The sequence below is a fragment of the Gymnodraco acuticeps genome, unplaced genomic scaffold (assembly GCF_902827175.1).
Source record: "Gymnodraco acuticeps unplaced genomic scaffold, fGymAcu1.1, whole genome shotgun sequence".
Classification (NCBI taxonomy): Eukaryota; Metazoa; Chordata; class Actinopteri; order Perciformes; family Bathydraconidae; genus Gymnodraco; species Gymnodraco acuticeps.
Window position 1 is genome coordinate 223,571 of NW_022990834.1, and position 15,051 is coordinate 238,621.

Consider the following 15,051-nt stretch of genomic DNA (forward strand, 5'->3'; position numbering starts at 1 on the left):
AATCAGTCATAATCACACTGACAGACAAGAGGGGTTTCCGCCGCAGGTTTATATGTACGTAATCTGCGCGACTTGCCCGCAGTGTTGCCAACTCCATAGTAAGGAAAGTAGCTATTGGCTGTCCGAGAAGTTGCTAAATGACGTCATCGCCTAATTTGCATATCATGTAATGGCGGCTGTAGGAGAGAGCATGGTAGAGGGGAGGACAAAAAACGTTCCCAACCCTTCAAGGATCAAATTCTGGACTTCTCCAGGAAAGCATCATGATGTTGAGCTTGTCACAGAGATGTTTAGCTTGTCAAGGAGAGGCACACACACAGTGGACGAGGTGATTGAGTGACTGAGGCTGTGTGAGGCAAAGCAAAGGCAGTTCATTATTATAGTGTGAAAGTGAGTGAAGAAACATTTACATTCAACATTTAAATCCCGCTCAAAACCAGGACGGCTTGGCAGTTGGCGCATGCGCAATTAATTTGCAGTCTCGACGCGGGGGAGTGTGGTTGTCTCCTCTCTGCTCTGACTGCAGCAGCAGCTCTGCTGCGGCCAGGCAACTGTCAGTCTGAGCGCCTGTGAGTACTATGGGAGGGAGGCGGGGCTCACGGCAGCACCCGCGGCTCGTTAACTGCAGAACAATGTGAGTCTCCAAACACCAGAAAAGTCCCTAATAACACCATTATAAATCGTTAGATTAGTCGTTAGTCGCTTTTGACACAAATAAGTAGCCGGAGGGTTTGGAAAGCCGCCAAATTTAACGAGAAAATCGCCAAGTTGGCAACACTGCTTGCCCGTCCACATCTCCACGTGCAGTGCTGCATAAACATGGCTGAGTCAGCGATAACTTTCGAGGGGTGGAGTGGAGGTATGCCCATTATTTTGAGTTCGTCCAAAGAATAGACAGGAATGTGCGGTGAGGTGCAAACTGTGTCCAGGCCAGAAGCTGTTATCCACTGCTGGAAACACCACGTGGTCAAACCTCAACAAGCACCTGCAAAGAACACATGCTAAGGTGAAGCTACCGCACAGGGTGCATCAAATTGCAATGCAAAAAAAATCTCAACATATCAAACTGTGTGGGGTTGCATTTTGTTCAGACACACATAAACATAACTTTTGCAAAGTTTTGGGAACATTCATTGGGATTTAGAGGTGGAACACATCATGTGGAAAATATGAAAATTGGCCGTTTGGGTGTTTTCCTGGCAATTTAAAAAAATGCAAAAATGCAAGAAATAGTTTTTGAGAACATTTATTTGGAATAGAACAACATTTATTTATTCAAGAACATAAAGAACAACATTGAAATTGAGTCCTAGCTCTGGTCCAGCTTGCGCTTGCAGTGGCGCAGATTTGGCTTTTTAGAGCGGTCATGCTCAACTGCCTGCAGCACATTGTGCAGGTGCTCCTCGCTCCCGGCTGCTGCCACAAAGTCTGAGGTGAGTTTGACGCCATGCTCGGCACAGTCATTCACAACATTGATGGCACGTACATTCACCACACCCATCTGGATGCTTCACTGGCAGCCCAATCCTCTACATCCAGTGAGAGAAACGCTGGATTGATGTGCAGCTGCCGAACCAGCAGTCTGGGTTGGCGAGGCCAAGCTGCTGGTCTGTGAGACGGTTGGAAACGTTGGCTTGCCGAAGCCAGTGCCAAAGCGGAGCTGTGGGGCTCGCATGGGGAAGTCAGCCGGCTTGTGCTCCAAGATGGCATCTGCAAGTGCGCGCCGCTCGCCAACTGGCACCTTGGTGCTGAAGAGTAGGGCAGCATCTCGCCTGTCAGGTACCATAGGTGCCGCTCCAGTGCCTTGATCGCTGATGCTGCGATGCCCTCGTCAACAGACTTGTTACGCGTTCAGGTGGTGGTAGAGTGTGAGGTCATTCCATGTGGCATCTACGGCCGTGTTGCAGGTCAGCCACCACGTTGCGTAGATGTGCGAAATGAAGTTGGCAAATGCCCAAATCTTCAGCACCTGCTGCCACGTAGTGATGGTCCCCTGAGGAAGCAACGCAATGTGCTGCAAGGCCAGCTTGAGAGTGGAGAGCAGCTTGGCCATCCACCGCGCCTTGTGCAGCAGTGTTTCCGCCAGACCAGGGCTGAGAGGACGTCCACCCGAGAGAGAGTCACGTGACTTGAATTTTGATTTGAGCCGTCTCTTATAGTAGATCTCTTTACGTTAGTGCTCCCGGCCTTTGGAAGGTAACTGGAGTGTGTGCTGCACTGTCTGCACCCAGATACACAAGACACAAGCTGCATGAACTCACGGTAGTCGAGCACTCCTGCAGTGCACGCAATGAGATCAGCACGCAACTTGCCCAGGAACGGTGGTTCGGCCTCATCAGGAATGTATCGGGACAATTGGCCGCTGTCCTTATGTGGCACCAGGTCCCAGTTGTCCCGGAGCTGTGTAAACAATGTAACCTCTGGCGAGCGTGACGTCTCCACCTTGAGATCAGTGAGAATGTGGCTGAGGAGCACCTCGCCGATGTGGTGCCGGCACCCGAACCAGAGCAGTGGTCGACCCAGTGAGAGCTGGAGGGCAATGCAGGATGCAGTGTTTGACGCGGTGGTGTCAAAAGCCATGTTGACAACCTGATCGGTGCAGCACCACCCCTGCAGCAGCTTGCATATCATTCCGCATGGCTCGTCAGTTCCCTTCATATAGGCTGGCACACCAAGCAGTTTGAGCCTCTCCCACCACCACCACTGTCAGACCCTCCTCCAACTGGCGCACATTGGTGAGCATCGGCGTCAACGTGCTGTCCCAGTGCAGGGTGCACATGGGAGGTGGTGTCCACTGCTGCTCACTGATGGCCTCCAGCGTGTGGTGGCACGCTTGGTCTGCTGTTGCATAGGACGTGGAGACCTCTGCCCTATCGCCACCTTCAACCGTGTAGCCAGTGACATAAGACTTGGCCGGCTGAGGATGTCTGCTGGAATGAAGGCTGGTGCCAGTTTTCTTACACTTGCGGGTGGGTGTGTGCTCCGCCGGTGGAGCAGCTGTTTCATCTTCTTGAAACCAAAGCCCAAAGTGATGGCACCAGAGAACGGCATACAAAATGAACCGCTTTATCATGGCTCCCCAATGGGTGCTGGTTACCCCTTTGTGTTGTGTCTCGTCAGATTTGTTAATATTATTTCTCTGTTAGTTTATATTGTCAAGTCCGTGTCTGCCATTTCCTGTTTTACTTTGTTATTTCCTTTCTCATTTCAGGTAGTTCGACTCCTACCTTGTCAGTATGCTCACTGACCTGATTACCTGCCCCGCCCTTATTGTTTGCACCTGTGGAGTCCCTTGAACCTTGTGAATGGATCATCATCATCATCATCATCATCATCATCATCATCATCATCATCATCATCATCATCATCATCATCATCATCATCATCATCATCATCATCATCATCATCATCATGGGGAAGGTGTTTGACTATGTGTATATGTGCATAGTATGTATGTGTGTATGTACATATGTATGTGTATGTCAATCAACAGGTAAAGCAGATTAATAATAATGTATAAAAATGATAATTATTGCAGATTATAGATTATAAATAAATCATTTAGGGACAAGGAGGTGAGATTAAATACATTATACTTCTTCTCACTCCTTTTCGAACACTAGATGTGGGACTGTTTATTACATTACATGTCACTTGTTAGACGCTTTTATCCAAAGCCACTAAATACTGAATACTGTGGACAATCCCCACAGGAGCACTTTGGGGTGAAGTGTCTCAGGGACACAACGACATGCTGACTGCAGTGGGGTTTGAACCTGATCCGAACACCAGCGCACAATGCACTGCGCCACACGCCTCCTTGTTTATGTTGCTAATGCTGTTGTTGTTGTTGTTGTTGTTGTTGTAAATGTCATTTTTGTTTTGATTTCTCTTACATGACTATGCACTGCAAAATGTTTATGTTTGTTTTGTAATTATTTATTTTACTTAGCAGAGATCAAATCCTGGCTGAGCCAAAAATGTCCTCAACGAGAGCAAGACCGAGGTCATCTTTTTTGGACCCCGACCTCCAGCCTCTCCGGTTGATATTCTGGGCTCTCTCAATAAAAACATCCTCCCCTCTGTCATGAACCTTGGAGTGACCTTCAACAGCGCTTTTAAATTTGATAAGCAGGTCAGCACCGTAGTCAAGACCTGCTTTTTTAAAATACGACTATTGGCTAAGACCAAGTCGTTTTTATCTTTTAAAGACCTAGAAAGGGTTATTAACGCCTTTGTTACCTCGAGACTGGATTACTGCAATGCTCTGTACGTGGGTATGGACCAGGCCACAATTAGAATCTAATTTATTTTAAACGTCTTTTATTTGTTTTCAAAGACCTAAATGGGCTGGCTCCGGCCTATATAGCTGAAGTCCTCCATCGCTACACCCCAGCCAGAGCTTTAAGGTCTGCTGACTAGCTGCTGCTGGTAGTGCCCAAGACCAGGCTCAAAACCGAGGGCACCGAGCCTCAACGATGAATCTTCCACGCAAACCAAAGTTAGCCATGGAGTGCCACAGGGCTCAGTGCTCGGACCTATTTTGTTCACATTATATATGCTTCCGTTAGGCAATATTATAAGGAATCATTCTGTAAACTTTCATTGTTATGCGGATGATACTCAACTATATTTATCAATCAAGCCTGATGAAATTAATCATCTAAATAAAATTCAAGACTGCCTCAAGGACTTAAAAACGTGGATGACCTTAAACTTTTTGATGTTAAACACGACCAAAACTGAAGTTATTGTACTTGGCCCGAAGAATCTACGAAACAAATTATCTAAAGGTATACTAACTATGGATGGCATTAATTTGGCCTCCAGTGAGACTGTAAGGAATCTTGGTGTTATATTTGATCAGGATTTATCCTTTAACGCCCACATAAAATCAAATTCAAGGACCGCCTACTTCCATCTACGTAACATTGCAAAAATCAGGCATATCTTGCCTCAAAACGATGCAGAGAAACTAGTCCATGCATTTGTTACTTCAAGGCTGGATTATTGTATCTCCTTATTATCAGGGTGTACCAAGAAGTCAGTCAAGTCACTTCAGCTGATTCAGCTGGGCTGAAGCCCAGGGGCCTACGGAGATCGGGGGCCTATCATGAGCCAATAAAAAAAAAATTATTTCGGATGTTTTTTAAAAATGTTAAATAAACAAAGTCTTGGCTTTCAGAATATGACACTTTTATTACCAAAATCAAACGATAAATACATTTTTGAAGCTTGTAAAGGGAAGAAGTAGTAGTACGTAGTATTTTGATCATTTGCTCCGCTAATCAATCAGATCGATGGATTCCAGTGATTTTTCTCAAAAATGATGAAACAGTCAGTGGGCACCACTTAACAGCCAATCAGAATGAGAATATGTTTCACATGTGACTTATTCAAATTGTGAGTGATTGAGTGACAGATGAAGGTTGTTAAAGTTTGAGAGTGGCGCACGGAAAAGGAAAACTAACACTGATGTCAATTGAGCATGACATTCTTCGTGAGATCGATTTTAAGAACATCATAAAGGCTTTTTCGGAAGCACTGCTAAAGAGGTAAGGCAATGCTGCACTATTCATTGATTCCCAGTAGCCTGCAGGTTTAAATGTGCATCGTTTTACATAGGTTTGTGTTAATCCACCGGAGATAATGATCATTCTCATCTACTGATACCTGGCATTGAGGCCATATGTTGCTGTTCATGGTGCTCAATTAGTGGTGTGTGTGTGTGTGTGTGTGTGTGTGTGTGTGTGTGTGTGTGTGTGTGTGTGTGTGTGTGTGTGTGTGTGTGTGTGTGTGTGTGTGTGTAATCACAGAGCCTGCCGAGGCTATAACTGACTTTGATTTGTTGTTTAAATAGGGGGCCTACAAAGCCCCAGGGCCTGATGGCAGGTTTAGGCGGGCTTGGCACCAATCAGAGCACAAGGCTTGTTGGAGCTCGCCCCCCCTGTGAGGACAGAGAGTGAATACCTGGGGGACACACATACTTTACAGAGATGCTGTTTGAGAAACCAATGTGAGTTTGGAAAATTGCACAGTATAAATCTATTCTAGTCGACCTCGACAATGGAATTATGATCAGTAGAAATGGCCATGACATGGGACCTTTAAGTTGGCGTGACGTTGAAGTCGTGCTGCTGGACTCGCTGTAGTTCCTTTATAGCATAACGTTAGCATTTAGCTTCTGGAGATTAGATTTATGATTAGAACATTATAAAAGTAGGATAGACATGTGGAGATTATCCGGCTGAACAAAACGTGCATTTATCAAACAAGTTCGTTTTCCACAGACCTTATTTCGAGCTATATTCCAAAATCCTCTGGAGAAATCCCATTGCTATTTTTGTCAGCAGCTTACTTCAGGGTAAATACGTCATCCCTGCACCGCTCTATTAAACAGCATCAGTGAGATGAGGGACAGGGATATACCCGTGCATGCATTGGGTAAAAGTTAAGAAAATCCCTTTTTCAAATTGCCACCCCAGTCCAGCTTCCAGTGATTCTTATTTATGCTCACACACCAACGACGTGCAGTCAGGGGAGGCAGGGGAGGCAGAGCCTCACCTGTCATACTCCAATGTAACGGAAAAACAACTAAAGAAAAACTAAATATTAATAATAATAAAATGTCTCCACTGATCTGTGTTGTCAATGTGATTTCTGTTTGATTCCAATCGCTTTTTATAGTCAAAATCAGCTAATTTGCCGAGCTCCGCTACAACTACATGGGAGCGATGAGGAGTGAGGCAGGGACGAGCTCTGCCTCTCGTAAGCCCACAGTAACTGGCTGGAGCGCGGGCACTAATGTAGCATGGGCACTTATTTTGTGAGCGCGCTCCAGCCAGTTACTGTGGGGTGAGGTGAGGCACAGATGAGCTCTGCCTCACCTCAGAATGCGTCACCCCACAGAAACTGGCTGGAAAGCGGGCACTAAGCGCATGCCTGCACCATCTCACTGTATGTCACCAATGTAATGTTTGTAGATCCCTTTATTACATTTATCCTCGCCATCCACAGTCTCTAAATAACTTATTTCACGTATATGATATTTAGGCTCGCTGGTCTCATCATACAACGGTAATGAAAAAAGCACCAAGAGAGGCAGCCATAACCTCTGCCGCACTGAAGGAGGCGCACGTGAGCCCACAGGTTATTGTTGCTACTCTTATTCTACGCAGAGACGGTAGACGCAAACAACAAACTAGACTTTTGAAACTAGAGGAAGATAAGGAGGACTTTTACAAAAAAGTAATAGAGATTGTTGTCCAGAAGGATAGCATGGACTTCATCTTCAAGTCAAGGTAAGACCACAATTGTAATGAACATGGGATCTTACTAAGAAAGAACAATCCAATATTTAGATCTTGGGTATCCTTTTGTTGAACAGTCTGTTTAAAATGAATCGAAGCTTCAGACTAAAAAAGCTTTTGAAAATAACCGAACATTTCGATTAAGGTCAAAATATAATATTTGTAAATCTGACTCTGAAAGAGTCAGTGCCTCACCAGCCATGAACCTCACCGCACGTCACTGTCACACACAAATATCTCACAAGGTCTGCTGTTGAAAGACAGATATCTGAGCATTAACTCTCCATTTTAGGTTTAGTGGAACTAAACTAAAACTAAAATCTCAACTCATTGGAGAATGCATGTCTGCTTCAGGGTGGCACCATGTTGTGTTGCCCAACTGCGTGATTAAGTCCTGAACTAATTGTATCTCAGAGGAAATTGTTGAGCAGAGCAATAGTAATACGTGCCCAGTGTGCTATGACTGTGATAATCTGTGGACTTTGTTTTGTGTAGCGTTATTTGTGAACAGATAGCTGGTTTTAAGAGCCTGTATTTTTGGTTATATCATCTTTATTTTGAATGTATTATTAAAATCAACCTCTTACCAAGAACACCTGGTTTCGTGTTGCTTCCCTTTTACCCTAAGCGAGCTGGGGACGTAACAGTATGCAATTATATCAGATTTGCAGAGCCTCAATTTTCCATTCCTTTATGTGGTGACAGCCTCAAGCTATAAGGCTTTCAGGTTTTGAAACAGGAATGCTAACAATTCTTGTCAGGTTTAAGAGCAAATATGTGTTTTCACCAGAGCTTTATTAAGAAAAACGCCACTCATTATTTGGAATTAAGACACAGTTAATAAAACAGGACAACATTTTAGTCAGCAAACTGGCAGCCTTTTATTGCCTTCACATGTCGATGTAAAGAATGTGTTGTGATGGTGGTCCTCAGGTGTGGCCCAATGTGTTGCTTTTGTGCGAGACAGATCAGGTGTTAGATTTGGACACCAACTTGCCGTTCACATATTCCTCTGTGACAACGACCATCTTGGTTATGGTGCTGCTGCTAGACCCTGAACTGGTGGCACTGCTGCAAGTGGAAGAATCACACAGCTTGCATTAAATATGAGAACAATTCTTCAATTTACAGACGTTGTTATTTGTGTAAAATGAAAGGAAATAAGTGTTCTTTGTGGACTACTTACGAGACCTCTCCGTCCAACAGCCTTCTGTATTCTGCGATCTCCATCTCTAGCCGTGTCTTGATGTCGAGCAACATTTGGTATTCTTGGCCCTGGCGCTCCGTGTCAGCACGCATTTGCATCAGCTGTTGCTCCAGCCCCGTCACTTGGCCCTGTAGGCTATGTAACTGCACGGAATACCGTCCCTCTGTCTCAGATAGAGTGCTTTCAAGTGACGCTTTCTGTAGGTGGAAGTTAAAGACACGAGGAAGGGAGAGGAGAAAGAGTGAATTAGTAGTAAAATATTTTGGGTGCATCATGTTTTTCATTACATTTGCCGTAGATGATCCTTTACCATGCTGAGCTGGGACTGTAGCTCGATCTCCAGGCTCTGCATTGTTCGACGTATATCAGTAATTTCTGTCCTTGATGTTTGGATAACTTCTGTGCTGACAGCCACCTCCTTGTTCAGTTCCTCCGACTATAACAGACACAGGAGTACACAAGTTACATTAATAATACACAAAACACACATAAATAACTTAAACAGAGAGCACGTTTGTATTCCAGTGAGATATTCGGTCACAGACTCAAAATTCCCCATGGCTGAGTCTGGGATGCGTCCAGGGTTTTTCTTCTTCTTAGTTCGGTAATAACCGGTCTCACGATGGTGTAGCTACTTATTGCTCTCTGATTTAATATCATTTTGCGTCTTGTTTTCCAGATCTTCATACACGTGATGCAAATTACAAGCTGAAAAAGTTCCCTGTGTTTTATGTCTACCTTTTCATCCAGAATACAATACATGACTGACTTATATTTGACATTGCACTCTAAACCGATGCGTCGTAGGAGCGACCACACCTCCTGGGCTCTGTAGCAGTCCATGAGGAGGTGCTGTAGAGTCTCGTCCTCCTCACAGTTAACCATCGGACATGTTTTAGTTTTCACATAGCAGCTCCATGAGACCACAGCTCTGACCGCTAGTCTGTTGACCGAGATCAGAGCCACCTCACGTCTCTCATGCTCTCCGAAAGCTGCTTACATTTGATTAATTTCAAGACTTCACTACCTTCATCAGATGTTATAAAACCACCATATTTGAAATCATTTATCATTTTAAAAATCACTCTATTCGGTAGTCCGATCCAATCTATCTCTAAGTGTGCAAGTTCAGTTGTGAAGTCACCATAAACTCATTTTGAATGGGGTCCATCCCATTTCTCCATCCTCAACCCAAGGTGCTTTCCTATTTATTGCAGCTGTAATATTTTTTACAAAGGTAATTTTGAGTTGAATGCCCAGGTCTGGCTCCCAGGCCTCCATATTCCTTACTTTTGAATAATAAATGACGTTTAGTGACTTCCCTTGTTGTACCCCACACCAAATTGACACACTGTTTGTTAAATTGCATAATTATTTGGGCTGGTGGGGGGAAGATGTTTGCTAGAAAAAGGACCTTGCTAAGTATGAATGATGTTATTATGTTTATTCTTGATTTATAATTTGTATTTGTATTCTCCCATTGTTCTTTGACTTCACTTGATCTCCCCATTGAGGTCAGCACAGTTGTTGTTACAAATAGTTCATGCTTTTTTCACTTGAATGTTTATGTTGCATTTGGCTGTCTCACCTTTGCTTGGAACCAGGCTTCAAGGTCTCTCGCATTCTTGGCGGCCACAGACTCATACTGCTCACGGATTTCTGACATAATGAGGGACAGGTCCGGTTGTTGCCCTGCTTCCACCTCCACGTTGATCTGTCCAGTCATCTGGTTTCTCATGAGTGCTAGTTCCTGTTGAATAAGAAGAGTTTGGCAAAGTTATTTGAGTACATTTCAATCTTCATTCTAGCTAATTGAATGAAAGCTCATTCAGATGAACGGCAATCATTCGCTACCCACCTCCTCGTGGTTCTTCCTGAGGAAGATCAGCTCCTCCCTGAGGCCTTCAATCTGCATCTCCAGGTCGGATCTGGCCAGTGTCAGCTCATCCAACACTCTCTTCAGACCGGCGATGTCAGCCTCCACTGATTGACGCATGGCTAGCTCATTCTCCCACCTGTGAGGCAGTAATAAATCAGACATCTGCACCTCGGAAGCAACATCTTCCCCATGCACGCATTGCTTCAGTTAAATTACCAAGATTTTCCATCTAACTTTGTCCTAGAACAATTCTGTCCCTGAACTTGATACTTACTTGATTCTGAAGTCGTCTGATGCCAGTTTTGCATTGTCAATAGACAGATAGATGCTTCCATTGATTCTGGTGGCTTCCTGGATCTGTGTTTAGAAGACAGATTTCATTAGACACAAATATTTCTCTACAAAATCATGAATGTGCTTTGAAACAAGTTCCAATGTACATTTCCAACATATTCATCTGGAGATAATTTACATTGTGACTAACTAAAGAATCAGAAGTCATGTGACATACCCGTCCCTGCAGATCGGCGATGGTGACCTCAAAAGCTGAGTAGTCTCTGGCATTGGGGGAGGACTTATTCTCCAAGAACAGGCGGATCTTGAGCTCCAGCTCAGCGTTGGCCTGCTCAAGTTTTCGCACCGTATCCAGGTAGGTGGCCAGACGGTCGTTCAGGTTCTGCATGGTGGCCTTCTCATTTGCCGAAACGTCAAAGCCACCTCCACCTCCACCTCCACCTCCCATGCCAAAACCACCTCCACCTCCACCTCCCATGCCAAAACCACCTCCACCTCCCATGCCAAAACCACCTCCACCTCCACCTCCCATCCCAAAACCACCTCCAGCTCCACTTCCATAACTGCTGCTGGACATTCTTGATGCGATGCCAGCTGAGCCGCTCACACTGGAAGAATATCGCTTTTGCCCCCCACCCATGCTTCCACCAATGCTGCTTCTGCTGGAGCTCTTCTGGGAGAAATAAGAACTCATGGTGACGATTGCTCAGGAGATCTGCCTGCCTCAAAGAGAATGACTTGGACTGAGATGCAATGTTCTGCCTCTGTCCCCTTTTTATCCTGCATGCTGCCTCTGGTCAGGGCGGGGTTGTGTAGGAATGAAGGGAGGAGCATTACCTCAAATGGTTGCTCTGCCCCACCTATCACACACACCCTTGAGGTTCTTTGTGTCCAACAATAGTAAGGAGAAAGAGGGATTACACTTAATCTAAATCTTTCAATTCTTCCAATTCACATTTATCTGCAGACCTTAAACATAATGGATTCATTTCTCCTTTATTATTTGTGTTAATGAAAATGAAGACATGGCATTGTTGTCATGTCATGTGGCAGTTATTCTTCACATCTCAACATGTTATGCATTCTCTTTGTGATGCTCAGCAATAGCCTGCAGGGTTGCTAGTTAGAATTTGTTTTTATGGAAGATGTCAGTCAATACCTGGCCATAGTTCAAACCTGGGGAAGAGAATGTGCCGGAGATCTCATCACAGATACGCCTACGTGTTTATGTGCATCACGCCCAAACAAGAACAAGCTCTCCTTTGTTTGCTTCTTTCCGTTTAACCACAATCTTTTCTTCAATTATTGACAGGCTTTAAAACCTTTCCTTGCAGATTTGAAACATTATAATAAGAATAATCGATGTACTATTTGGAACATTCTGGTTAAATCTTAAAAGATGTTTTTACTTCTAACTAGCAAACGTCTGAGCACATCCATAGCAGATGTTTCCTTTCACTGCTGATATTCATGTTGAGGTTGCAAACTAAACGGCTATAAATCACGTCCAAGAGAGTTGAAACCCTTGTGATATACGAGTGAAGATATTGTTCTCTCTCTGGAGATAGCATTTTCACACTCACTCACCAAACCTTGTGTGTACACACTGAAATGTTTAGCTCTGCACAGCTTAGTCGCACTTCATTAAGTGTTCAATGCTCCATTTCCAGATCAGAATCTATACGGGGTAGTCCAATATAGTTTTTGATTCAAAAGGAGATTGTTTTAGACGATTAAACATATTAACAGGAAACAAAAATCCCAAGCAAAGTTCTGCTAAAGTAAAAAACATGTACAAGTATAGAAAAAAGATGCCGTAAAAAGACAAATGAAGCTCAGCGCAAGTTCAACCAGGAAGACCGTCTTTACTCATTAATTTACTATTTCTATTTTACTCCTCTCTCTCCTTTCAATCAGTGATCGCAACCCTCCTCCCCCCCTTTTCACCTCCTGTCCCTCTGAATCCAGGGTCAAGCTAAGCCCCTCCCCTTCAGACCGACCCCAACTATCCATTCACCACCACCAGGGTCAAGCTAAGCCCCTCCTCTTCAGACCGACCCCAACCATCCATTCACCACCACCAGGGTCAAGCTAAGCCCCTCCCCTTCAGACCGACCCCAACTATCCATTGACCACCACCAGGGTCAAGCTAAGCCCCTCCCCTTCAGACCGACCCCAACTATCCATTCACCACCACCAGGGTCAAGCTAAGCCCCTCCCCTTCAGACCGAACCCAACCATCCATTCACCACCACCAGGGTCAAGCTAAGCCCCTCCCCTTCAGACCGACCCCAACCATCCATTCACCACCACCAGGGTCAAGCTAAGACCCTCCCCTTCAGACCGACCCCAACTATCCATTCACCACCAGCAGGGTCAAACTAAGCCCCTCCCCTTCAGACCGACCCCAACTATCCATTCACCACCACCAGGATCAAGCTAAGCCCCTCCCCTTCAGACCGAACCCAACTATCCATTCACCACCACCACCAGGGTCAAGCTAAGACCCTCCCCTTCAGACCGACCCCAACTATCCATTCACCACCAGCAGGGTCAAGCTAAGCCCCTCCCCGTCAGACCGAACCCAACTATCCATTCACCACCACCAGGGTCAAGCTAAGCCCCTCCCCTTCAGACCGAACCCAACTATCCATTCACCACCACCAGGGTCAAGCTAAGCCCCTCCCCTTCAGACCGAACCAAACTATCCATTCACCACCACCAGGGTCTAGACCCCGGGGGTTTCATCGGATCGGGTCTCCCCTCCCGAATGATACTCTTGCACAACGGGGCCTAATCGCCAAAACTCCTGTGTATTCCTGGCAATACATGTATTCTTACATCAAAACCGTCTCTCCTGATTGAACAAAAATGGGTCATTAGAACTGTAATACAATTATTTTTGTTACGAATTTGCAGTTTTCTGCAAGTACTCTACAGCACCATTATTTTTAGCTGAGTACATTTACTAGAATAATGGAGGTAGATGTTATTATGAATTGACATTTTTCAGTGTTGGATAAAGTACTCAGATCCTTTACTCTAGTAAAAGTACAAACAATCTTAAAATACTCCTTTACAAGTAAAGTCCTGATTTCAAAATGTTACTTTGATAAAGTAACAAAAGTATTAGCATCAAAAAGCACTTAAAGTAAAAGTACTCACTCTGCACAATTTCAGAAGTATAAAAGTAAAGAATAAAATGCTAAATGTACTTAGCATCAAGTAGCAAAAGTACTCGTTATGCAGATTTGATCTTTTCACAGTATTATATTACCATGATTATTATATTATATCGTTTTTATACATGTCAGAGCATTTTATTGTAGTTTGTCAATGTGGACAAAATGTAGATGCCTGAAGTACTGTGGAGAAGTTATACCACATCACATGTCATGTTTTTTGTACAAAGTCATTGTGAGTGTTAAAATAAATGCAATCATAGCTTCCCACTAACAGCAGAACCAAGAGGTTGGTGTAAAGTTAGTTCAAATCATACGGTGCAAGACGACAAAAGCTGAGCTCTCTGTACTATTGTGCAATCACACATCGCTGTGATAGAATACCAAGAGGGTGTGGCACTGGTGATCCCAAACAGAGCTTCGTGTCAACGAACTGTAAATAATGAAATAACGACATGTCAAGCACCACCACACTGTGAGAAACAAGTTTCACTGCGAGGACAGGAGGATGAAACAAATATTCCAATAGCTTAAACATTGTGAAATATAATGCTGACCTAAATAAGACACATTGCACAATATGATCATATATAAATCACTTTAGTAATAAAACAAACTCAATGGAAAGTAATAGGTGACAGTTTGATTATAGGTTGGCTGCTGTTAGGCATCCAAAATCCCTCAGGCAGTACAGCTAACATTCAAAGGCATCTCAAACATGTCCCAGGTCTCTCACGCTGGCAGTTCAGGTAAGGGAAAGGATTCAAGCTTCTTGGGAGTCGGGAGGGCTGATAATTTATTCCAGGAAATGACTCAGACCTACTAATTGACCTAACCGAAGTTATTGAGTCTATGTAAGTTTACTGCTTGGCTCAGATCCACCAACGTCAGCAAGATCTCACCTCTATTAACTACTGAAGGATTTTGATATCAGTAAAGAGGTGTGGCCCTACCTAAGTGTGAGTGTGGCAGGGTGCAATCTTACCTTTGAAGCAGGAGAGGAGAGCGCAGAGGTCTTTTAGTTGTCCCAGTCCAAAAGGTGGGATCCGTTTATTTGAAGAAAAATAGGTCCAAACTAATACAGGGCTTTTACCTTCTCTCTTTACAACATTATAATCATACTAAACATATCATGCTGTGGTCATGTGCTAATAGGAAACCTCAATTCACAGTTTTACA

At 44.3% G+C, this 15,051-nt stretch overlaps 1 protein-coding gene across 1 annotated transcript; it reads right to left on the minus strand.

Moving 5' to 3' along the window:
• Positions 1 to 8,166: 8,166 nt before the first annotated feature.
• Positions 8,167 to 11,447, minus strand: LOC117557207 (keratin, type I cytoskeletal 13-like). Its single transcript, XM_034232926.1, has 7 exons — positions 10,908 to 11,447; positions 10,671 to 10,753; positions 10,376 to 10,532; positions 10,106 to 10,267; positions 8,828 to 8,953; positions 8,497 to 8,714; positions 8,167 to 8,381 (listed from the first exon to the last, which is right to left on the minus strand). Exons 1-7 carry the CDS (start codon positions 11,382 to 11,384, stop codon positions 8,279 to 8,281), a joined length of 1,326 nt encoding a protein of 441 aa, XP_034088817.1. The 5' UTR covers positions 11,385 to 11,447; the 3' UTR covers positions 8,167 to 8,278.
• Between the last annotated feature and the right edge of the window lie 3,604 nt (positions 11,448 to 15,051).